Below are 26772 nucleotides of genomic sequence, written 5' to 3'. Positions count from 1 at the left end.
CTTAAACCTAAAAACTCGAACGTACCGGACTAAGTCCCGTGCGTGGCGGAGTGTTGTAACTCAGCGAGACGGAGTGGTTAGAAGGGACCAACTGTATGCTCCGGTCCACCCTGCTGGGTGGACTAGCACCTTTCCGCTGGATGCCAGGTCTCCGGTGGTAAAGGAGCCCTAGTAAGGTGGGAAAGAGCGAGAGGACATACAGACTCGGGCTAGTAACGGAGCGACGGGGTAGCAACGGAGGGGGGAAAGGCCAGTCCCCCCCCACCTTACCATCCGGCCGGACCGAGAAGCCGGAGAGGTCGATTCCAGTCTGGGTCTGTCCCGTCCCTCTACTCCCTTCGCCTGGGGGGAGAAAGGGAGGCAGGCTCGGGTATGCGGAGCGAGCATGGGCAGACCGACCCACCCCCCCCGACTCTATAGAAGAGCGGGAGGGGGGGAAGGTGACTGGACAGGCGTCTGGCTGCCTCGTGATCACGTAGTGACCACGGGGCGGTAAGAACAAAACAATAGACAACTAAGCCTAGAAACATAACCAACTGATCAGAGAGATGCTATCGGGAAGCAACCGAACTGAAGAGCGGTAGCATATAGGCCCTATGGGCCATAACCTAGGCTAAGCAAGCCAGACGCCTAACTAACCTAAACAAATATCATATAAATAAATCAAATGAATAATAATGAAAGAAAGAAAACAACATAGTAGGAGAAAAAATCCAGGAGTGTACGACTAACCCGAAGGCAAGTCTACCACTCAAAGCTAGCCGAGGCCGATACTAAGAGCCGTGGCTAGGGTCTGGATGGAAGGAGCCTACATAAGGTAAAAGACATGCATGCATGACAAAACCGTGTAGACCGTACCCTAAACAAAGCGGATAATAGAAAAAGAGCGTACTTAAGTAAGGGGATGTTCTGGGTATGGGCGACCAAGAACGAACCCACCACGAGGCAGAACCATGCTGCCATGCTTCCGACCTAGAGTTCGTATTTATACCTAAAAAACGGCAAATACGGGCTCAGGGCCGGAAAAAACCAAATAGCAATAAACACTGAGTACTTAACTTAGCTGCTGCGATGGCTGCACGCTCCATGGTAAATAAATCCAAAGAAAAGGGCACAAAAAAACACCGAGTAAAAAAGGGGCACGTGTGAATCGTGTGCGCTAACTTAAAAGGATGGCCACCAGAGGCGCAGCAGTCGGCAGCATGGGATGGAGTAGTAGTAGTAGTTGCTGCCCACTCTGTGGGTCGGCTCTCCTCTTGGAGGGATTTTGTAGTGGGAGAATTCTATTGGCATTTGGCTCGTGGTAGTGGTCTCACTCGCCATAGTGTTCATACCGACACCCTCTTGGGAGGGTGGGCGATTCAGTTATACTGACCTTTTTCTTTATTTATTTATTCTCTGGTATGTGTTAGTACATTTACCCTAGAAATAATAGATTAAAGGATATTTCGCGCAGCGACACGAGCTGAGCCCAGAAATAGAGTAGTATTGGAGCCGATGCATTACCTAACAGAGGTGCCATTAACTGGTTATCTGTGCCATAAGCACCATAAATCACTGATAAAATCACCGTTTTTCGGTTATCAGCAATTTGCGCTTATCATCAAACCATCAGAACAGAACCCCTACTGATACCTAGGGACTGCCTGTATTTTTAAAGCAGGAAATGGAAAATTTTATGCTTATGGAGATAGAAGGTTAATTACCAATAGTGCTATTTTCTTGATAGTATGGTAAGTTAATGATGTGTATTTATTTAATGTTCAGTGTATTTGGATTAATATGAATTTTGCTATGTCAGTAATGAGTCATTTTTACACATTGGTGACTGAATATTACATAGCACAATTAACCCTTTGAGATGACATCAAATAATGTCATGCAAATTTCATCCGTTGTTATTATGCAGACGTGATTCTTGGAAAAAAACATAATTTAATCATGAACATTTTGATGTTAGGAAGTGTTGGGTTGACATTTGGATGGTGTTAAGAGATTGATAAACTCTAGCCCTCAGAAAGATGAACCATTCCCTGAGTATTATCACTAAATCATTTTTGAATAGCAATTACTAGTAAGAATTTTTTGCTTTTTTCTCAAGTTTTCTACTTGTAGTAGCAGACATCAACAGTAATAGATTATACAGTAATTAACATACATTACAGCTGGATTGATGGCAGGTTCAGAAACTCGAGGCTCAGTATCTGCAGCCTCATTAGTTGGAGGCTCCTCAACATGTACAAGAGATTCCATGATTGGTTCTCATATGATTGGTGCACAGAATTCTGAATCAAGTACAAATATAGCAGGCACTAGAGATCCAACTCTTGCACAACTTCCCCTTTCATCACCACAGCATCATGGGATGGGACAGCCCTTGTCACCATCACATGGAAACCGGTAGGATATCTATCTCTCTTTTGCATTTACCCTGTCAAGTTAATGAATAGATTTTTAAAGATTTTATAGTTCTGTATTAATTATTATGGTGTTAATTTTTACTTTATAATGGTGTAGTTTAACAAGACCTGAGTTACATTTGTAGATCTCATTTAAAAGATTTACTATTTGGATTAGAACTAAAATGTGGAGCAAGTTCAAGTTGAAGAAGTTGAACAGCTAAGTGGGAGGAGACCAGAGGGAATTAATGAAAAGTACGTAATAGGTAGAAAGCAGTGCAGTAGGGCTGAAGGGTCATATTGCAAACAACTTTTAGTGCCAATGATAGTGTGCTGTTTAGGGCATATGTAGGTGGTACCCCCTTTGGGAGTGTTAATTAAGTGAGATGCTGACTTACATATTTGGTTTTATGAAGAAATAATACATTTACTGTACATTTTGGTCTGTTTTTTTAATACAATTCCAGTATATAATGGTGATGGTAGTAGGAAATTTAACATTATCATCAGCCCTTGGAGTGTGCAGTTGATCAGAAAAGCTACTTGCTTGATTCCTGTAAGTTTTATATGAAAAATTATGCTTTTAAGCTTTTTTTTCGTAGAAATCAGTTGAACCCCAGAGTTGATGATTAACTCCTGTGTTCTTTGTTATTAGAAAAAACTTGAATAGATGATATTTAAAGGTTAAGACAGCTTGAGCTGTCGCTTACAACATTTGGTGTGAAAAGAATTTTTTTTTATATTAATTAGTGGAATAATCTTGGGGCTTTTATTTCCTCTAGTGTTGTAAATTTTTGTTACCTATAGTACTTGAGGTTTCTTAGGAAATGAGTATTGTACACCAAGTTGCCTTACAGGTAATTTTTAGTACTCTTTAATATTATCAGACTTGTTATAAAGCCTTGTCTCAATCCAAACAGATGTGTTCACCATTAAGTATTGTATATTTACCTTTTTCCTCTGGAAAGAACTTAAACTACTATAGCAGTGAGCAGATGTTCCTAATGCTCAGAGACAGCCCTTGAAGAGTTTCATTGTTTAAATGAGACCAGTTAAATTTTGCATTTTGTTTTGATTTGCATTACTGTATTTTTTAAAGAAAAATTATATATAAAAAAAAGATTTCATCTGCTACTTGGAAACCAGGAAGAGTACGGTATTTGCCGGGGTATTAGACACATCCTTTTATTGGTAACTTTGTAAAAAAAACTGCCCTGCATCCATTGCTGCTGTATTAAAGATGGGAGACCAAGCAATGTAGGCTCAGCTTGGCCTTTCCTACATAGAGCATACTGGTTAGTCAGAAAAATTGTTGCTAGTAATAAAGCATTGAAAAACAAGCATAATTATTACAGAAAATTGTGTTACTAATAATAAGATATTCAAAACAAGCAGACTAAAGAAAAATTGCTTATGATACGTTGACAGTTAGCCCGTCAGCCATTTGCAATGAGTGGATATAAACAAAATCCTACCACTGCATGTTGTTTATTTATGGTAAATTTCATACAAAGTCCATACTTTATTCCAGTATACTCTCACAATATTGTATTTTGTATACAGAATCATACATTTTTCCCTACAAAATCACTAGAATATCATTCAATAAATGTGTGATGAAACATGCTAAAATTTGTCACAAAATATCCTTGTAAAATAGGGGTGCGTCTTACGCAAGGGTGAGTCTTATGCACTGGCAAATAAAGTAATTTCCTTGTGCTTCTTTTTTTTTACTATGTATTTTTGATTGAGTTTCAGTGAATTTATGGTAATCATCAAACTCTACTTCATATTTTTATGTTCACTAGTTTCAATGATTTTATGATAACCATCAACCAAGTCTAGCAATTAGTATTATTGTCCTAGATCTGTTTTCTTAGATAAAATAAAAAATGTCTGAGATAGAGGAAATAATGGTAAGGCAGAATTAGCAGTATCTTTAGAAGAATTTTGTTTAATTGGCTGTACTGTGTAGCCATTTGTATGGGAATAAATTAATGCCACTGATATCTTAATATTTACAGGTGTATATTGACAGATTATAAAACTCAGTTTTTGAATTCTTTTGAAATTTATGAAATGTAATCAGTACAGTGGACCCCCTGTTTGTGTTCTCCAGATTCGCGGACTCATTATTCGCAGAAAATTTGCCTATTCGCAGTATTTTTCTATGAGAAATATCAACAAATTCCTGTTTTTTATCAGTTTCATTACAAAATGCAGTTTTTGTAATAAAACTATTTAAAAGACCAGGTATAAAAATTTGTAGTGGGTTTTTTGTGAGTTTTAAGTAACAAAATAGGAGGTTTTAAGAATTTTTATAGCGGTTCCAACTATTCATGGGTTCTAACTTCGTGGGGGGGAGGGTTGTCTGGTACGCATCCCCCGCAAATATGGGGTGACCACTGTACTTATGTTTTGTATGTAAAGGTTTTTAACCAACATTAACAGGTTTTACTCTGAATAACGGTTATTATTTTTGAACAGGCCGATGACACTTTCTGATTTGGAAAACACAGTGCAGAAGCAAATGCCGCCTGTGAGCCCACTTGGTGTAGAAGGTAGACGATCACAATTTGCATCACTCAGAGATAAACAGACATCATTCCAAAGTGATTTGTCAGGACTTTCCTTACAAAGCAGGTGAGTAGTACTTAAATTGGAAGATTTCAGTATTGTCTTATCATAGGTAATATGTGTAGAGTTTTTGGAAGAAACCTGTAACAGCATTTAGTATTTAAAGCTTTAATGCCCACAAATACACTAAGCTGGCACCACCTCTCTAAGCTGGTGCAGAGAGGAGGCTTTGTACCAAACAAAAGTTCAGTAAAAGATAAAAACAACAAACTCCATCTCAGCATGTCCAAAGCATTTGTCAGCCTCGAGTTCATCTCTTCAAAGGAATGAGACCAAGAAAGTAGAGTTTTCAAGTGATGACAGTTTTAGCACTGATAAATTGCCTGTATCATAAGAGGCACTTCTCCACGGCTTCAAAAAACCAGAAGACAAGTGCTGGCAGACTTTAAAGAAGCTTTGTGCATAGAAGTATGAGAAAACTTACAAGATGCATTCTGAAGAAGAAAACTTGGGTTCTCATTCTCCAAATACTTAATGGGTGCTGAAATACTCTCAAGACAACTGGGACCTATTCTCTACTTGGCCTTTTTCCTTCACCAACCGAAGATGACAAGAAGTGCAATGCTTCAGCAAGTGCCAACAAACCAAAGGAGATTCCTCAGCGACAGCTGATGACAGATGGTGACAGCTGGCAGTAAGAGACAATAGCAGCCAAGTACCCATAGCACATCTCCCACTTGATGAAAGAGCGACAAGGAAACATCCTTAGAAAACTAAGTAGCTTGAATAATTTCTAGTTTGGAACAACAGAAGATACTGTAACCATGGTTGGATTGCAAAGAAAAACATTAATCAAGGCAGAAGTGAGAGATTTGCCAATAGTGGAAGAAGAATCATGCACAGAATGAATAAGTGCATCTCAGTGGAGAAAGAGGAATAGCAGACAAGGATTTAGAATGAGCATAGCTGTAGAAGTTTAACAATTAACTGAGCTGACATAACATCAGAGTGAGTACAACTCACTGCTAACATATTTTTGTTATACCTATGTAATTATGTAATCCTATTAGTGTTGACAACCTCATACTAGGTGCTGATGACGGTAGACGTCGCATTAAATGAGATCCAGAGTGTGAAAAATGAGAGGCAGGTGTTAGAGAACATAGAATCATATTGCCCTGAGAACCAACCTGGTTCCCTGGCAGTGGACTTTTTCAACTGTCACAGAGCAGTTCATAGAATGGGGTACAGATGGGCGAAGGCTAACACCTTACATCTTATGGGGGAACGCAGAAATGATTGCACACTATGGGAGACCCGGAATGGTTCTTTAACTTCTTAATGGGCTTTTCCTGAACCAAAAGAGGAGTGGAAGGTGGAGCTAAAGAGAAAGTCTCAGTACTAACTAAAGCATTAGCAAAGGAAAAGTCTAGACAGAGTAAGAAAAACTACTGAAGGACTTGAAGGAGGAAGAATGACATGTTAGAGACCTGACCTAACTAGTTACTTTCACTATCTATCTGCTTCCCTTCACTTCCTATATAGTAGACCCCGGTTTTCCACTGGGGATGTGTACCACAACCTCCTGCGAATAGCTAGAATCTGCAAAAACTTGAAACCCCTCTAAAAATGCTTATACGCAGTCCCCGGTTATCAGCAGTGCTCCGTTCCGACAGCTTAATGAGAAGCAAAAATTGCCGATAACCGGATTTTGGCACTGATAGCCGGTTAATGGCACCTCTGTTGGGTACCTATCAGCGCAAATACTCTGTTATCGGCACCGATAACCTGAAATTGGTACATTTTGGCACAAAAATTACCAATTTTCGGTGCTAGACAAGCACTATAAAATCGGATCTCCGATAACTGAGGCAACCAGTTACTGAGGGCCTCCTGTGCCTGAATATTTTAATAGTTTATCAGAAAAGTGCATTTAGTTTTGAAAATTATATGAAAATACAGTAATTAGCGAATAAGCACCGAAAATTGCAGATTTTTGGCTTTCAGCAATTTTCGCTAATCTTCAGGCCATCGGAACGGAACCCCCGCTGATAACCGGGGACTGCCAGTAGAGTGAACCCCCCCGTATTCATGTTCTCAAGATTTGCAGACTCACTAATTCACGGATTTTTCTGTGGAACCTATCTAAAAGTTTTCATGGGAAGATTGGCTCATTTGCGTGGTTTTCTGTGGAATGTATCTATAAAAATATTCGCCTCTCCCCACTATTCGCAGATGCGAATTATTTTTATAAATTAATGTTATGTATTTTCATATTTTTACTGTATAATATGTAACATTAAATATTATATAATAAATAATATTTAATCATACGGGTACTCACTGGTGATGAATGTTGATTATAGATGATAATGATGAATTAGTTGTGTACTCTGATGAATGATGATGAAGATATGATGGCACAGCAAAGTAGAGGAGTTACATCTCTGAGGGTGTCCCTTCACCTTCTTCACAAGGCGCTTTGTCAGGAGTTTTGGAAGGTACCGCCTTCTTGAGTAAATTGAGCATGTTAACTAAGGTGGTATGGTAGGGCTGCATGAGTGCATCAACAGTACATATTGGTAAAAGTTGTTGTCCTTTCTACATTCTTAATCAATGCCTTTATCATTGTCTGTATCTGCTTGACATTCCTGATCAATTTGCACAGCCCATGAAATTGTTCAAAATCCTGGTCGGTTGATTGGATAATGAGGGCAGCGAGTTCTCCAAGAATGACCTCCCCTAGTATTTTACCCTGCTCATGCTCATTCTCAATGCAGGTGACTGCTCTTTTAGTCACACCATAATGGACTGCTACTTCTCACGACTTTTGCCCTCTCTTAGCATAACAATCATGTCTACTTTCTCCTCATTTGTCATTAACTGTAAGGTCTTTTGACACTCAGTAGGCTCTTTGCCAGAAGCTTTAGGAGAAGCAGAGCATTTAGAGGACATTTTAGTGGACAATTTCATGAAATATTCTTAGTTCATAGTATATACTGTACACACACAATGTGCAAACGAGAGAACATTGAACTGTATTGGGTCAATTTAGTTTACATTGTGCATATGTAGATGTGCACTGATATTTTGTGCATACTTTACATTTTGTTAGATATTTTGTTTTAAGATGATTTTTAAATATACGTACATACATAAAGTGTTTTAGGATGATACAAGGATGCAGAGCATAAGAGCATATCAAAATACGCAAGACAACGGGAATAGCAGGATACGCATGTTTTCATCTGCGGTATGTTGTATTTTCCTGTATACAGTGGTCCCCTCGTATTCGCGGGGGATGCGTACCAGACCCCCCCGTGAATAGTTAGAACCCGCGAATGTTTGGAACCCCTATAAAAATGCTAAAAACAGCCTATTTTGTTAGTTAAATCTCAAGAAAAACCCACTAAAAATGTTCCTACATGGTTTTTTTAATAGTTTTATCACAAAAAGTGCATTTTATGATGAAATTCATCAAAAAAACCAGGAATTTGTGGATATTTATCATAGAAAAATACCGCGAATGTGCAAATTTTCCGCGAATAATGCAGGGAAACGTTCCGGAGAGAAATCCGCGAATATGTGAGTCCGTGAATCTGGAGAACGCGAATACGGAGGGTCCACTGTACATACTAAGTATATTTTTGTGACTACATTTTTTACTATGATGAAAAAAGATGTCTTAATTTTCAAAAATTACAGTTCTGTAATATGTTAATGTAAACACAGTAAAATTTCAATAACATTAATTTGTTTTTCTTAACCCTTAATGGATGGATATGATCACTTCAGTAGCAATACATAACAGATCTTGGGTGGACGGTGGATTTATTCATGGTGAGTAACAATATTATGTGCCATTGATTTGGGGGAATCTGGCAGGAAAGAGATGCCATTACTTCTATAGACCATAAGTTCACTAATGGCAACTTTTAGACTGGCTATAATCAAGTGTGCAGCTCATGAGAGTTAGTTGTGATCTTGACTTGAAGAGAGAATGTACTGCCTCTCTATCTCACATGATGTCTTTCTATATATTTGCTCTAAAATATACCCAGGGGTTGCTGTTGGTTTTTGTTCTTATCTTTTATGATAGTATGTCAGTTATAATTGTAATTCTGCAAAGAAAAGTAAAAAAGGAATATTAGAAAAGACATGTACGTATAATCCAAAAATGTTACTACATTTATCTCAATAAATTTGCATAAATATTTTACAACAAATATACTCTAGAAGTTGTTACCAATTTTTAGTTCTTATCTGTTATGATAATGTATGAACTGTAATTATAATTTTACAAAATAAAATAAATTTATTAGAAAAATCATGCATTATTTGGTAAAATTTACGACTGTCTTGTAAGGGAGGCCCCACAAAGGGTTGTAAATAGTCTTTTTCAACTTTTTGTAAAAGGTTGGGAAATTTTTTTAGAATTTTTTCTTACACCTCGTGCATTTCCATTTCTTCCTTTTTCCATTGATGTGTTTTTTCTTAAATTGGCTTACCCCAAAGTTTACCCGGCCTGGGGTGCTGCATCTTGGTTTTTTACCCGGGCTATTAAGGGTTAAAAGGTGCTTCACCCAAGCCAACTTTCTATAGATAAATAACTCTTGACGCAGCCAATCCAGGAGCACAATTCATTTTCCTTTGCCTGTACACTTCACATTGAATGGTTGAAACCTGAGTCCTATCTCACAGTGTAGTGATTTACTGATACAGGCAATCCTCAGTTATCGGCGATCTGGTTTTATGGGGCTTGCTAGCACCAAAAATGCACCAAAAGTCACTGAAATGGTCTAATTTTTGGTTATCGGCACTGTTAAGTGAATTGGTGCCAATACAAAACTAACAGAGGTGCCATTAACTGGTTATCAGTGCCACAATCTGGTTATTGGCAATTTTCGCTTATCATCAAGCTGTCGTAATGGAACCCCCTGCCAATAACTGGTGACTGCCTATATATGCAGATGTAATCACGAATCTGTGTTTTACATATTAAATATCTGTATGAATTGTGCCGAAAATGGCTCCTAAAAAGAGCCTCCCTGCTACTTTTAAGGCATTTCATAAAGAGCCTAAAAGAAAGAAGGTCATGAAGCTCGACAAGAAGGCAAAAGTTCCACCATAGTTGGCCGCCATTTTAATGTGAATGAGAGCACACTTAGATAAATTAGGAAGAAAGAAAGTGAAATAAGAAAGAGTTTAGGCATGAGCTACTTTGGTACTGTGAAAACAGTGTTTGACAGTGCAAGATAAAACAATTGTGAGAATGGAATCTGCTGTGGTGTACTGGATAAAGGACTGCTGGAAGAAGAAAGTGCCCTTTGTGTCCAACATTCATTTGCAAGAAAGTAAGACAACTTATCAGCAATTATCAACTGCTACGAAAGGCGACAACGTAGAGGCACAGGAGGCATTGATACAGTGGCACAGGAAGGTGATGAAGGGGAATTAGAATTCTTGGGCTTTGATGAACTTGTGCCTGAAGAAGAAGAAGAGGAAGAGAAAGAACCACAACTGGGGCCATCATTAGCTCCTCCAGGTTTTCAGGTGAGCAAAGGATGGTTCCACCAGTTCCAGGAGCAGTTCCACCTAAAGTCTGTTTGTTCATATGCGAACAAACCTGAGGTCTTAACAATAGGATAATTTCTAGCGCCTAGCTGGATCTGGTTAAAAAACAGATGAAAGCAAGGAATCTTGTGATAGCTGGCAACTTATGCGTAGATCGGGTAAAGAATGGTCAAAGACCATTCACCTACGACAACGCGTCAGTCTTTTCTTAACCGCCTGGGCGAGTGAGTGGTTAACCTCTCTTGGCCTTTACCCGGTTCATTGCCCGTTTTGCTTGTGTTTAGTGTATGTGTGTGTTTGCAGATATTATGGCTGCTTCTGCTCCTTCTTGGCCTCGTCAACGTGTGTACCCAGAATTCCAGGTTTTCCGTGTTCTTGTTTTTTTGGTTTCGGTGGCGACCGATCCCCACATCACATGTAGCAGGTGCCATTCTAATTTTTGTACTATAATGTATCCTTGCACGGAATGCCGGGCATAGCCTAAAGAGCAGTGGAAGTCATTTTATAGCAAGAGAGAACATCGAAGGGTTTCGACTCTTCCTTCTTGGGAAGGTTTTTCACCTCTTCCCATTGCTTCGTCTCCTGCAGTATCAACCCCCATAGTAGTGTTGTTCCTGTGTCTACTTCCTTTTCTTCCATTGATTCGTTGCTAGAAGTATCGGAAGGCCACCAGGCTGCTTTTTGTAATGATTCCTGGGAAGGGGGGAGGATTTTTCATCATTCTCATTTATTCCAGAGTCGGAGGCATCCAAGATGGCAGCGATTTGGAGGACGCTCGGGCTAAGGGGTATCCCGTCCTTGGAGGGGTTGCACTTTTGGAGGCTTGCTACCCCCCTCCTCAGGCTGGCCAGTCCACCCCCCCCTCCCCCCCTCCCCCCCTCTTCCCGGCCTCGCTTTCGGGGGTAGCCGAGTCAGCCATCTTGTATTGCTCCGCTAGTGACTGTTGCTGCTTCTTTGAGTCGGAGGGAAGCTGTGGCGTCAGCCCCGTTGATGACGTCATGGGACCCGTCGTTGTGTATTCCTCCACCAGTGGCGTTTGATTCCCCTTCACGCCGAGGGGAAGCCGTGATGTCATCACCACTTGTGACGTCACACTCATCGATGATGTCACTCCCAGTCGTCTCCTCTGCACTGCCTGTATCTGTCGTGATGTCATCTTTGCCAACCAGTTCACTACATCTCCCTTCCATGTCATTGGAGCCTTCTCTTGCAGATCAGTCTGAGGTTATATGCCGGGCAGTGCTTAAGAGGTTGGACTCTGTTTTGAATGATAAGTTGGCTGCCTTGTCGGTTGGGAGGATTGGAAGGAAACGCGTTGCTTTGTCCCCGCCTCCTGCGAAGAGATCGCATAAGGAACCAGTACTGTATTCCTCTACCCCTCTTCCCCCTCTACACCACGTCAGTGTATCAAGCATTGGAAGGCTAAGGACTTTGCTCTTTCTTCGTGTACAAGGGAGGAACAACGCGGACGTGTTCTCGAGAGTCTTGGTGTTTTGGGGAGAGTTAGTGTATCTTCCCTTGTGTAATCTGCAGCAGCTGCTTCGTCCTCTGCATCGAATCGCGGGCATGTTGCAACCTCCCCCGTCCGTGCACATCGCGAGTTTGTTGCAACCTCCCCCGTCCATGCACATCACGAGCGTGTTGCAACCTCCCCTATCCATGCACATGATGCAAGTGCTCCTTCTCCAAGGCCTATTCATCGCCGTAAGGATCTGGAGGCGCCTGTCAAGAGGTCGAAAATGGTGAGCGCAAAGTTGGTGCAGTAGGAGAGTTTGTAGGAGAGTTTGTGTGTCCCTCTCACTGGTGCTTCTAAGAGTTCGATTCTGGAGGATTCTCCTTCGATCTCGAGTGTTCAGGATTCCTCTCCAACTCACATTTGTAAGTCTGTCACGGCCGTAACCATTCACGGACATGTTAATGAATCATCTGTTGGAGGGGAACGTAGTGATGTTCCTAGTGTTATGGTGAATTCGTCTCTGGAGCTGACACGTGGACCCAGCCCAGACAGGTTAGTGGTGTTTGGGCTGTTTGGCTGCTGATCCTACCGTTAATTTTAATGGGGAAGGTGTCTTAAAGGAGCCTACACATTATTCTCGTCGTTGGTCTCTGTTGCTGGAACAGGAGGAGGGTGACATGCAAGAGTTTTTGTCTTCCTTTTCGGAAGTTGTTGATCTCATTTGTGGGCTCAACAATTTGGAAAGTAGGTCTCAGGCTCGGTTGTCTTACACTCCTTCTTACTTGGAAGCCTTGGTGGGAGCTACGTAGGATCCCAAATCATCTCTTCAGCTTCCCTTGTCGGGGCACGTCCAGTTGGTCTTGCATAGGGTCAACGCCTCTGTTTCGAACCGCGGCGGTTCGCTTCACTCTAGGGGCTCTGCCAAGCTACATCCCCGCCTCTCATGAGGCATGAGAAGTACTATGCTACAAACTCTGCTTTTTTTATGTCACGCCATCTTAACCCAGACGTCATTTGCTTTTTTTATGTCACGCCATCTTAACCCAGACGTCATTTGCTTTTTTGATGTCGCGCCATCTTAACCCAGACGTCATTTGCTTTTTTTATGTCACGCCATCTTAACCCAGACGTCATTTGCTTTTTTGATGTCGCGCCATCTTAACCCAGACGTCATTTGCTTTTTTGATGTCACGCCATCTTAACCCAGACGTCATTTGCCTGAAGCGGGGATTGACTTTGGAGCAGGTGAGGTCAGTGGCTCCGTCCTTATCTTCGCAGGATGCCTCAACATTGAAATCTACGGCAGCCTCCATATTGCAGATAGTTTCTTGGCTGGACTTCTGGTCTGTGGTGATTGCCAAGATAGCTTCTGACATGTCCCCAGAAGGGTTGGTGAGTGCATCCTCGCTTGCCAGTCTGTTGCAGTCCGGAGGCAAGGCGTTTTCGTATATGGGCTAACCTTCTGCTGATTAAAATGCGATAGACTGGCGTTGGGCTGACACCAGACTGGTGCACCAGGCCGTGTCTAAGTCGGAGTCTCGTCCTCGGAGACGTCCAGCTCCTCCTCCTCCTCCTCCTGTCCAGCAGCAATCAAGAAGATCGTTGCCTGGTAGGCCGTCCAGGAATTCGTGTTCAGCAGGGCCTTCCTGTTCGACTCAGCCTAGGTCAGAGGATCAATGTCCCTTTTGCTCTCGTTCCTTTAAGCCAAGAAGGGGCCCAAGGGGCAGAGGTAAAGGGGGCCGTCGGTAGGTTAGGCACCTCTCCCTCTCCTGTGCCAAGGGGGGGGGCACGTTGCCTGGCAGGCCATTAGGCCAAGTGGCAGAGTTATGGGGCAGAGAAGTGGGTGGTAGATGTCCTCCGGATGGGGTACCTACTGCCATTCGACTTCACTCCTCTTCTGTCGTACAAACCGCAGCCCAGGAAGGCATATCCTCCAGATTCTCTGAAGTTCTTGGTTCTTCGGGAGGAAGTGCAGAAGATGCTGGACAAGGATGTGATAGAGGAAGTGGTGCGTCCGTCTCCGGGGTTTTACAGTCAAATCTTTTTGGTGCCCAAGGCATCGGGAGGATGGAGGCCCGTGATCGACTTATCCACCTTGAATCATGTCATCAGGAAGACATGTTTCAAGATGGAGACCCCACGTTCAGTGTTGGCAGCCGTGAGGGATGCGACTTCATGCTTTCGATAGACTTAGGGGACGCATACTTCCAAATCCCTATTCATCCGATGTCCAGGAAGTTCCTTCGCTTCTCTCTTGGGGACAAGGTCTTCGAGTTCAAAGTCCTATGCTTCAGGCTGACAACAGCCCCTCAAGTGTTCACAAGGGTCTTCTCTCTCGTGTCAAGTTGGGCCCATGCTCGGGATCCATTTGCTGAGGTACCTCGATGATTGGTTGGTCTTGGCAGTTTCCAGGGAAAAGCTGCTGCAGGACAGGGATCGTCTACTTCGGTTCTGTCTGGAACTTGGCATTGTAGTCAACCAGGAAAAGTCAAACCTCGTACCCAGCTAGGCATGGTCATCGTTACGGCAGTGGCAAAAGTTTGCCCGTCGGATAAGAGATTGGAGAAGTTGTGGGTGGTGGCGCACGACTTCCTGTCGAAACCGCATCAGTCAGCTCATCAGTGGCAGGTTCTTCTGCGAGTGTTGTCATCCCTGGAGAAGCTGGTCCCTCATGGGCGTCTTCATCTTCAGTCGCTGCAATGGAGACTGGGAGAATTCTGGTTTTCGGCGGGGGACTCACCCCTGTTATTGGTTCCTGTCTCTGAAAGTGAGAGAAGACCTTCGTTGGTGGTTGGACGACCAGAATCTTTCGAAGGGTGTCCCTCTGCGTTCTCTTCCACCGGACTTCCTTCTATTCTCAGACGCCTCCCTCGCAGGTTGGGGGGCTCTTTTAGGTGGCCTCATCACCTGAGGCGTTTGGTGTTTGGAGGACAAGCAGCAACATATCAATGTCTTGGAGTTGAAGGCAGCCTTCCTGGGTCTTAAGGAGCTTGGGAGAAGTAGAAGGTCATTCTGTTGTTCTCATGTCGGACAACACCACAGTGGCAGCCTATGTGAACAAACAGGGAGGCCTGGTTTCTCATCAACTCCACGCCTTGACCATCGAGGTTCACCAGTGGGCGGTCGGCAATTCGGTAGAGCTCTCAGCCAGGTATATCCCAGGCAAACGGAATGTGGTCACATACAAACTCAGTCGTCGGGATCAGATCCTAGGCACAGAGTGGTCCCTTCATCAAGTGGTAGCAGACAAGCGTTTCCAGGTTTGGGGGAGACCCATGCTGGGCCTTTTTGCGACTCGCTTCAACAGAAAGCTGGAGATATTTTGTTCAGTGGTCCCAGATCCTTTAGCTTGGCAGAGGACGCATTCCAACATCCCTGGGACAACCTGGAGGTGTTTGGCTTCCCTCCGTTTTGTTTGATCCGTCAAGTTCTGAACAGGCTAATGAGTTCACAGGGTCTCAGGATGACTTTGGTAGCCCCTCTGTGGCCTCAGGCAGAATGGTTCCCAGATTTGCTGTTAGCACTTTTTGTTAGAACAGGCTGTACAAGAAAGAGGTGTCTAAGAATACTATCTCTTTTTGGATATGGGAAGCCATCAGACAGGCATACTTGACTCTTGATGATTCCACCACCACGTCTGTGCAGGCTAGAGCGCATGACGTTAGGGGTATTGGTCCCTCTCTGGCTTTCAAAAAGAACTTGGCTGTACATAGAGTGCTGAACGCTGGTACTTGGTTACGCCAGTCCATGTTTGCCTCTTTCTATGTTAAGGATGTTGCCCACAGATCTGCGGACACGTTTTCCCTGGGTCCTGTGGTGGCTGCCCAACAGGTTGTGTAACTCATAGTTGCCCTTAAGATGATTGTGTGGATGAGAGAATTAGTGAGTTGGCTGGTCTCCTTTCTCCTTTACCTTCGAGCGGGTTAAGGAATAGACGCGTCATTCGCTGGAATGGTCAGATACAGGTGAGTAAGGTAGTCGTACTGATAGTGTGGTCGCTTAATATGCAAATATCAAACCCTCTATTTGGTAGCATATGATCCACTCCTTGGCACGGAGGAGTTGAGAGTAGTACAAACCCTGGTGTGTTGGTTTGCTATTGGACAGTCAAAGTTTCTCTTTGGTTCCCTATACTACAATGGTTCTCCCGTGTATCATTGTACGTCACTCAGGGTCTGAGTGGTTAGATATCAATTTATCTAGCTTCTCAATGGGCTTCAGTCCCTCTCCAAAAGTCATTTCTTCTGGAAGCTGGACTGGTGGGTAGGCCCCCAGCCATTTTAGGATGTCTTGTACCTCCCTCCAAGTATAAGTCTATCCTATTGTTAAGACCGAAGGTTTGTTCGTGTATGAACAAATGACAAATTTTCTAAGACAATTTGCATTTTTCATAGCTACAAACCTGAGGTCTTAACATTATACAGCCCACCTCTAGCTGTCCCTCTGTGTGCTAAGACATCCTGAGTTGGGAAAGACTGACGCGTTGGCGTAGGTGAACGGTCTTTGACCATTCTTCACCCGATCTACGCATGTGTTGCTAGATATCACAAGATTCCTTGCTTTCATCTATTTTTAACCGGACCCAGCTAGGCACTAGAAATTATCCTATTGTTAAGACCTCAGGTTTGTAGCTATGAAAAATACAAATTGTCTTAGAAAATTTGTCATTTTCTCTGTGGAAAAGCAGCATCTGCAGACAAAGCAGCGGCCGCTTAATAACCTTCAAGAAGATTCTGCAGGAGAAGGGCTACTTTCCAAGACAGGTGTTCAGTATGGATGAGACTGGTCTGTTCTGGAAGAAGATGCCTTCCCAGACATACTTAATGAAGGACAACACTAAAGCCTCCAGATTCAAGTCACAGAAGGATAGGGTTACCCTCCTAAAGTGTGGGAAATCAGCTGGCTTTATGCTGAAACCAGGCCTCATTTACAAGGCAGCAAACTTTTGGGCACTGAAGAATAAGAACAAGGCATTGCTGCCTGTGTTCTGGATAAATAATCCCAAGGTCTGGATCACCAAAGTATTTACTGAATACTAGTTCCATCAAAGCTTCATCCCTCAAATTAAGCAATACGTACCTGGGCAAGTTAGACATGGAGTTCAAGTTGTTGTGATTATGGATAATGCTGGTGGCCACCCCTCTCAATCTCTATTACAAGAGAGTCCAGCTTGAGTTCCTCCCACTCAACACCACCTCTCTCCTCCAGCCTGTAGACCATGGTGTGATCCATGCCTTCAGGGCATTCAACACTGGTAACAGACTGTGACAGTGAATGTATGCTGAAAGACTACAGTATTGGCATAAATTCACTAGTATTGCCACATGTTGGTCCGTCATCAACCAGTCGTTGAAGGGCATGAAGAAAGAGACCCTAACGCATGTGGAGTAAGTTGTGGCCAGATTGTGTGTATATTTATGAGGGCTTCTCTCCTGAGGAAATTCGACATTTGGTCATTAATAAGGCGGTCCAGTTGACATGGATTCTTGGTGGAGAAGGCTTTGGCGACATCACCGAGGGTGAAGTAGCACCCTTATTGATGCTCACTCTGACCCCCTGACAGACCAAGATTTGGAAGACCTGATGAGGTATGCCAGTGAGGAAGAAGACACTCCAGGTTCAGGAGAGGGGCAGGAGCGGGAGGAGGAGGAGGGCCTGGCTTTGGAACGTCTGTTTCAAAGTAGGAGAATGATCAAGGATACGCAGGAGTTTTCAGATATCCTTGATATGGCATTGGAGCCCTATAATCAAGGCTTCACCACCATGAAGAAGCAACAACAGCAGCTGCCAATCACGATGTTCATCATATGTACAAAGAAGTGCCCTCCAAAGCCTCCCGAAACCCTTGAAGTATACTGCTGCCTCCCAAATCGCCTGGAGTAGTGCCTTTTGAATCACTTGAAGAAGTGTCTCCCGAAATGCCTGTGTTAGTGCCTCCCAAAGTTCCTCCTGAAGGTGAAGAGGCATTTTCAGAGGAGATGTAACGCCTCTAATTAGCTGTGCAGTCATCTTCATCGCCATTCATCGGACTGCGCAGCTAATTCATCACCATCCTTAATCAACATTTATCACTGGTGAGTACCCTATTTATGTGTGTTGTACTAGTAGTATGTACTATAACATTTTTTGTAATGTTCATACATATTTTTGTTCTCTCTTTCTCTCTTGTGATTTACATAGATAAAAATGTTTCCCTTGTAAAAAGAAAACGAGACAGCTTGAATAGTAACTATGAAAGAAAATGTGCATAGCTGAATACTTGGGGGTACTGGATTATTTTCACATATACGTAACTAAGTCATACAGTACATACATATATTTTTAACCATAAAATATTTACGATTTACTTAAAAATTATATTAACAATATTATTTCAAAGATTAATCAAGTAATAAGATAATAGTTTAATGTATATTTGATGTAGGATGGTATTTTTAAGGATACTTTGGTGTTTGAACTTTCAAAATTGGCAGTTTTAAGCATTTTTAGAGGGGGTTCTAAGTATTTGTGGATTCCAGCTATTCACCGGGTGGTCAGGTACACATCCAGCTATTCACCAGGTGGTCAGGTACACATCCCCTGCGAATGCAGCGGGTCTACTTTATATGTTCCATAAAGAAATCGGCGAATAGTTGAGTCCACATCTAAACTTATGATCACACTTTTACCATTGTATTTAGCACAGTGTATCTATCTCTTAAAAAATCAACATCCTGCTAACACAGTAATCATTCCTACAGAACCTGAAGTTCTTAGCTTTGATTCCAGAGGAAGGCATCCTAGGAAAATAAAAGAACAGTACTGTGAAAGCAGCAAACAGATAAAACCATGAAACCAACAAGTGCCTATAGTATGCAATGGTAGCAAGGAGAATTCTGACAAGAGTTAAGAAATTTGAAATAGACCTGGTGGAGAGCAGGTGTACTAGGCAGTCATCTGTGCAGGTTTTGAAAGTCAATGTTGTATGTATTTTTTTTTACATTGCGTATTGACTGTGTTATGGAAGCTTTTTCAGTGTTTATGTTGTGTCTCATACTGTATGTAACTTTTGTTTTCTTTTCCAGGTCAAGTATAGATTCATTGTTAGATTCTCGGCAGGCGGATCCTGTTGATGTCTTATTAAGCCTGGGCTTTGGAGCTCAGTCACAGGAAGGGTTAGCTCGTATTCCAGAAAGATTTTTGAAGCCCTCTCAGGTATGTGAATTGCATTTGTGCTTTTTTATTGCTACTTTTACCATAACAGTAAAGTTTAATTTATTAATTTTTTTCAGTAATCAGGAAGTCTTAAATAACTAGTTAAGTTGAAATTTTTGTAGTGTTATTAAATAGCCAGACTTGGTGCTAAATCTGTTGGTTCCAGTTTTTGCTAAGCTTCCTACCTCCTGTCTACCTTTTATGAGTGCATACATAGGCAGCATATTAAAAGAGCTTTGATTTATTTATAGTATTGGCTTAGTTTATATAATGGCAAGACAGGGTTATATTTCCTTTCCACTGCTTCCAAATGAAAAAAAATGTATAGAACAAAAGTTGTTCATCATGTGCTAAACCAGTGGAAAAACCACTTACCCAGTCACTTTCCCTCAAATTGCTGACTGACAATTTTACATCAGAAAAGTAAATTTTGCTAAGTCCCCAGTTAACATGAACCCTGTCATTCAGCACCTTGTTCCCATAGTTTTTAAGATTGACTTTGTGTCTCAACCCTCTCACCTCATACTTCCTAAGGTTGCCATAGTGTGGCACCCCAACCTGAAGGAAATTTAAACCTGTCCAGTCATATGCCCAATTGACCCAGGTCTTGCCTCAAATAAACCTAGCCAGTTAGAGAATGTATCTGGTGGTTATGAGTCATATACCCATGCTCTGACCCTCATTTACCCATTCTTTCCTGTTTCCACCATGAAAATGAATAGTCACGATGTTTTTCTGTTCCACGAGTTTTCAACTTCTGAGTGAGTTCAACTCTTCAATGTAATATTATCATCCAGCCTGTTTCACTATTTTACAAATCTTACTGAATACCATAACTAGCTATAACAAGAGGGATTACTTAGTTATTTCTTGGGTTAGTATGACTTGTGTAACATCAGAGAAAGGGATATTTCTGATTGATGGTCTTAGCTCCCATACCAGCCAACCAACATTCATATGGCTATGCAACAATTGGGAGTGTCAAAAGAAGTTATCATCTTGGCATAGGTCTTTCTTTTAGGGATCAAAGTTGTCTCTGAGATTGTGGTGATTCTCATATTTTGTTTTCAAAGTAAGTACCCCAGTTTCAGTTAGAATGAGTTGTTGATCTTGCACCAGACATGATGGTCAACTGGTACAATTTCTGTCATGACTTGTACTACTTATTGTGAGATCTTACTGGCTGATAAGAAAATTGGTACCACGTTGTTGAGATTGACCAAAGTAACCTTGGGTAACAGATGTACAACTGTGGCTGTAAGGTACTAGATGACAGTGATATTGACTGACAAACATGCAAGACTTTTATCAAAGTTGTCATATACTGCTCTGCTGAAAATGCTCCCATTGTCATACAATGTATTTCCAGAAACCATGATTACATCTGATTGCTGGAAGTCATTCAGTAGCCTTCAAAACCATTGTTTTGAGCATATGTTAGTTAATCTTAGTGTTAACTTTGGTAGTCCAAGCAGCCCAAGTGTTCACATGAACACAATAGAGTTACAGTGGTGCTTTCTCAAAAGGCACATACGTACTGACCAGGGACAGTATGCAAAAAGAACTTTACAGAAGTTATTTTTCTACTTACTGGTCTGGAAGTGTTATCTTGAATGTGCTCTGTGTCTATTTTGGGTATTTCTAAAATTATTAAATCATGTCTACCCACTCAAAAGATGCCCGATATCCCTCACCTCTTATTTCCCCTCTAATTGAAAGCAGTGCAACTTTGTCCTAGCACTTTTGGTTAAGTGAATGGCCAAACAATTTGAGGAGCTGAGGTTTGATCCCTTAGAATAAGTTAAGCCATTCACTTGTTTTTTGTTTTAGGTAGCTGCATGGTAAAAAGTGAAGATTTTGACTGCTATCACTAAGGTGTAGCCTAAGCCAGTTCACATGTTTGAATTTAAAGATTTCATGATGACCTACTACTGTTAAGGGGTAATATAAGAAAGTCCATATGTTCAGTGTTCAGTGCTTTACCCCTTAGCCAAGTGAGGGCATGGTTCCTTAAGTCAGGATAGGAAGGTACAGTCTTGTTAGGTTAAGCATGATGACCAAGGAGAGGCTAGGTTTAGGTTTTATTGGCAAGTCATAATCAGTGCTGGACCCTGTGTCCAAACTGAAACTTAGACCTGCCGATGTGTTTTCTTTGTGATCAAGAGTACAGAAGGATGGAAAAATACTTCCTATATGTATAATTTCATAAGCATGCATTATTTTACAATGTTTGGGACTTGGCCAGCTATTCAGCAATCTTTCACAAGTCCAAGAAGACAAAATGGCAGCCCTAAACCATAAATTTTTATTAGTAGCATTGCTTATGTCATTTCAGTCAAGCCCTTGCAAAAAAATGTATTGTATGTAGTTCTTCAGCAATAAACTTTTGAACCTGTAATTTAGGAAAAAGCCATGAATATTGTGTAATTAGCCCTTGAGTTGTCCATATTCATAAGTACTTTAATGGTGTGTCTCATGAGAACAACTGATATCACTTTGTACACCTGCTTTTCTTTAGGCTGTGACAATTGGACTGTTTAAAATGCATTAACTTTGCTGCATAGACTCTTTGTTAATCATTGCATGTACAGTATTTTGTTTTGAGCTTATGCATACATTATTAAGCTTTATACCTCAAGGAAAACTGATGTCAACAATTTGTACAGAGCTTAGGTTGTGGTTGATTTTATTGCAAGTGCAATGAAAACATTATATATTGTTTATTTATTAATTATATCACTTTGTTTCTTATGTATATTGTATAAAGTTAATTGAACTGAGGGGTGTAAATACAGCCACTCACCTACTTTTTCATTATAGTACTATGACATTTCCTGGCATGTGTGAAGTTGAATAAATACTTACTGTTAATGTCTTGTGTTAATTGGTTGAGTGTTATCCAGGAAGTTTGTGGAAGTGAAAAATATTGCAGATATAAATTTTAGCACAATAATTAAGAATGTAAAATATAAAGTTAATAGCATACAGGACGGAACTTTTAAGGGGGCCAGCCGTAACCTTTATATATGGGGGTATAGGGCGAAAAATGCAAAGTCATGAAAAAATTCATGGAGCTTCATATGGCAATCGAGAATACGTATACGAAATATTTTGTCAAAATTCCTCTTCCTTTCGTAGATACAGTGTAATTAGTAAACGTAACTTAATAAGCCAAAAACTTTGATCCGTACAGGAAAATGCAATGTTTCTTCTGTTATCGTAAATTTTGATAATTATTGTCAAAGAAATTGTGAGCAATGGCATCTGTAGAGATTCCATGAGTCGCAGAAGGGAAGTCAGTCAGCTACCAAGTTCAACCACCATTCAGTGCGAGCACAAACCCCAAGTAGCCTACACGTTCGAGTTTCACCTCTGACATTCACTTGCTTTTACGTATGTTTATTTTTGTTTTGGCAAGAATTTCATCATGCCAATGAGGAAAAGACAAGCAAAACATCTCGCTAACATACAGACGAAGAAAATTCGCTCTAATATGATTACAGAATATCATAATACACGCGATATTAGCGTAGTTAGTGAAGAGAGAGAGGGAGGGTTCCGTACTAAGTAATGCCCCCGTCTTGCCTGATGCACACGTCACACTGTGCCCCAGGCTACGATCTTTTGAGTAAAGGGATCTTCATATATGATAAATAACGTTGTTTTGGTTTATTAATACCCAAAAAGGAATATGAAATTCATTATAGGTCATGATTTATTAACATTGTCTTTGTAAAAAGAGAGTACACCTTTGAGTTTTACCTCTGACATTCTCTTGCATATACATTTGTTTATCTTTGTTTCGGCAAGAATTTCATCATGCCAAAGAGGAAAATAGAAGGAAAACATCTCGCTAACATACAGAAGAAGAAAATTCGCTGTAATAAGCCGAGTTAGTGACGGAGAGAGAGAGTTGCATAGGAAGAAGTGCCCCATCTTGCCTGACGCAGTGCCCCAGGCTACGATATATGAGCAAAGGGATCATCATTTAAGATTAAATTATGATAACATAGTTTTGGTTTATTAATACACAAAAAAGAAATATGCATTCATAATAATCATTATTTATTAACATTGTCTTTATAAAAATACATAGTAAAACTTTGAACCCCCGTATCTCAAAACTATACTTATTGACCTTCAAAATCTATTTTCTCACTTAGTTTTAAAGCTATAATATTGGAATTTGGTATATATCTCAGAAAGACATTATACCAATCAAATCAAGCCCTTTTTTGCCAATTTTTGTTTCATCTTTTTTTTTTATAATTTTTTTTTCCTGATTTATAGGGCTTATTTTTTTACCATAATGAAAAATTCATATCTAGCAAAAAAATGATTTTTAGAAAAAAAACTCCTCATTTGATTGGAGGTCTACATCAGGTCTATATATGGTAGTAATCCCAGGTCTTAATATTAAATCAAGGGAGGAGATAGAATTTGAAAAATTGTTATTTTCGGGATAAATCGCCCTGGTGTCACAAAACCGAAGGTCAGAGGCAAAAATCATGTGCGGTTTGGAAATGTCCCATGTCACCTTATTAAGTGGTATGAGTATCAAAGTCCTGTCCTTAAAAAATGGCATTAGCTGGCCGGCCCCCTTAAGTAATAAAGCAATTGTTTGCTTTTACAGTTGTGTTTCCGACATGCCATATCTCCAGTGCAAATAGTAGGTCCATAAAAATAGTGATTTGGAATAATTATTTCTCTATCATGACACTGATTAATATTTTAAAACCCATTTCAACTGAAAACAATTAAGTTTTTAATTTAGCATTAGCAAAATAATTAACTAGAATCTTGAGAATTTATGGTCTTGTGTTTTGTTAAGATGCCCTATCTAAACTTCACACACTTCAAAAGGTAAAATGTTTCCCTCCCAAGTATCAGAGAGGGGACATCCTCAGCTGAGTGCTTAGCTTCCTTCTGAAGCTTAATGAAGCAGTGCAGTGTCAATAAAAAAACTATAATACACTACTTTATAAAGTACAGTATGTACACTATTGCATTAAATAATGAAGAAAAATACTGTACATTTACACACATACACAGACCAAAGAAGAGTAGTAGAGTCTGTAGACAAGTATAAATTTGTAGCTGTTCGGTTGTAAATGTATTTATTTGGGAAAAAGCTCATGTACTTTTTAAGGAAAAAGCTGAATGATATCGATTTGCTTGCCATCCTATTGTAAGTCAATTTTTATGGAAAGAAGAACATTAACAAAGGAAAATTCAAGAGAACTCTCCAAAGGTAGAAGCTGACTGATATGTTCAAATATGTTGTTAGAGTGCTATAGAATGACTATTAGTGTTTTTTTTCTTCAGTTGTCAAAAATGCCTCCGGTTCTTGTATAAAATATGTTTCAGAATGTCCATAGCCTCAAGCAACTTCTTTATCAGAGTAAGAGATGTAGTAGTAGAAGGCTTATTTTATAGTTGAAGGGCTCTTGAGCACAGCAAATAGTACTGGGCTAGATTTAGACTTTAAAAGCTAGACTAAATAATTGGTTTATAAATGTGGGTTGACAACTGGTCCTGTGCTTAGACTAAGAAGTTGGACACAGGTAGAAATGGACTGAGACACATAAAGGGAATTAAAAGATAGAAGACAATGCAACTGTGGTGTGAAATCACATTGTTAGAGTGGTTGGGAGGTGAGACATTTATCGACTAACTGGATAATGGTGATAATTCATAATATCTAGAAATTTCACAGATAAAGTTTGCCATATCTTTTCCTCAAACTTAAATATAGCCAAGATTAAATGTTTTTACACATAGTCACCCATCCATAAACTAACTAGACTCTGAAATGAAAATTGTTTCCAAGCTTTTCTTAGATGTTGTTACATTGAGGGAAAAATAAGCAGGAGGAGTAGATGCTGAAAAGTCTTGACTTTTTGGATGTAGTAGTGTGTAGTCCAAAAATCAAACTACTATAAAAGGATACCAGCCTCTTCATACCATCTCATAGATAATTATATAATTAATGTTGCATACAAGGTACTAAGTGTCACGGGCATCAGTGGTTCAAAATTCGCCAAAGTATCTGTGAAGGCGAGTACAGTAATTGCTGTTGGGCATCAGAGAGCACCTTATATAGTGTGGTATGGGCAATAACTAAGATAGTGACCAGCTGTGACTTCAGTGAAAGTTTATAGTCAGGTACAGACTTTGATAGTCTTCATCAGGTGTTTAGAGTTTCCTACTTGTAGTGTAAAAGATTGGCACGGATCTAGTATGTATACAACTAAATAGCAGTCAGGCATAAGAAAACCTACCTGTATAGCAAAAATCATTATGCTTTAGACTAATATCTTCTACAATAATTTTCAGTAATGCTCATGTTGTCCATGTTTTGAGTTACTTCAAATGTGCAATCCTGTTAAGTTTATCCTTACCTTGCCACTTTTGTCTTCACTTGTGTATACTATAGCTCATTATTATGAAGCTATAAAAGAGTGCATTCTTTTCAGCCAGTGATATTCGTAGTTGATTTAATAGCATTAAAAAGTAATCAATTGTTCCTTTTGCTGCCATTGGCCTTAGCTATACCCTGGATGTCTGTTTTAGCGATTCTTGTAGAAGTGTAAAAGTGGCTGTTATCACTTGGTAGGCAAGACAAGTGCCAACAACAGCATTTTCCATAGTTCAATTTAAAATGATTTACTCCCTGTTCCAGCAAAACAAACCTATGTAAAATTTTTGGGGTTGAACTGTATACTACATACTCAGGAGGAAAATTTGAATTGAGTAATTAGAATTAACCTGTCTTTTAGATTTTAATTTTTTATTTTAAGTTTAGTAGTGATTAGTGGAGCACTCATAATTTCGTAGCACCTAAGTTCAAATACGGTAGTACTAATTGACAGGTGAATAGACATGTATAAGCAGTGTTGGAATTTACAGGTCCGGGGGAACAACATAGACGAATTCATCAGATCAGAGGACGAGTTTTCAGATATGATGGAATCTGCTGAGTGGATGCCCGGCCTAGACCCTCAGGGTAAGTACAATACTGTATGCTTTTCCTTTGATTTTTTGGGTCAAGATTGTATTGGCTTATGCAGTTTCTTCACAGGGAAGATGGAATATGCCCATGATTAAGATATTTATTATTTTGTAGGAAGATCTTTATTTATGATTTTTTGGGTCAAGATATTGGCTTATGCATTTTCTTCACGGGGAAGATGGAATTTCCTCATGATTAAGATCTTTATTTAGGATAAAAGAATTTTTGCAAGAAACAACTGGAAAATTTTTTGTTTTGCTCATCACATAAGAATTTTTTTTCTTAAATTGCAGTACTAACAGTAGTGTGTATGAAATTTCTTAAGGGTATACTACTCATAGTATTGAATATGCCAAAAAGAATTGATGGATAGGTAGTATATATATCCATTTTTAGAAGGCTTTTCAGCATTATAGTACTATACAGTGATCAAAATATCCCATGTGCGTAATGCATTAGGTGGCTTCAGACTGATTTTGATAAGTGAATAAATGTAGTACATATTTGATATGCAACAGACTTGAAGAGCTGTAACCAGGATCAGTATAAGCAGTGATGCA

At 40.4% G+C, this 26772-nt stretch overlaps 1 protein-coding gene across 1 annotated transcript in view; it reads left to right on the top strand.

Annotated features, from left to right (window-relative positions):
• Positions 1–26322, top strand: part of LOC135224963 (uncharacterized) — an 85740-nt gene extending 59418 nt beyond the window's left edge. Inside the window, exons 3-6 of the mRNA XM_064264273.1 lie at positions 2166–2400; positions 4887–5042; positions 19071–19200; positions 26110–26322. Coding sequence (XP_064120343.1) covers positions 2166–2400; positions 4887–5042; positions 19071–19200; positions 26110–26307 — 719 coding nt within the window. The 3' untranslated portion in view covers positions 26308–26322. The remainder of the gene's footprint in view (positions 1–2165; positions 2401–4886; positions 5043–19070; positions 19201–26109) is intronic.
• Positions 26323–26772: the final 450 nt, after the last annotated feature.

The sequence above is a fragment of the Macrobrachium nipponense genome, chromosome 20, assembly GCF_015104395.2.
Source record: "Macrobrachium nipponense isolate FS-2020 chromosome 20, ASM1510439v2, whole genome shotgun sequence".
Taxonomy (NCBI): domain Eukaryota; kingdom Metazoa; phylum Arthropoda; class Malacostraca; order Decapoda; family Palaemonidae; genus Macrobrachium; species Macrobrachium nipponense.
The sequence above is the reverse complement of the archived record's forward strand: the minus strand, read 5'-3'. Positions and strand labels throughout refer to the sequence as shown.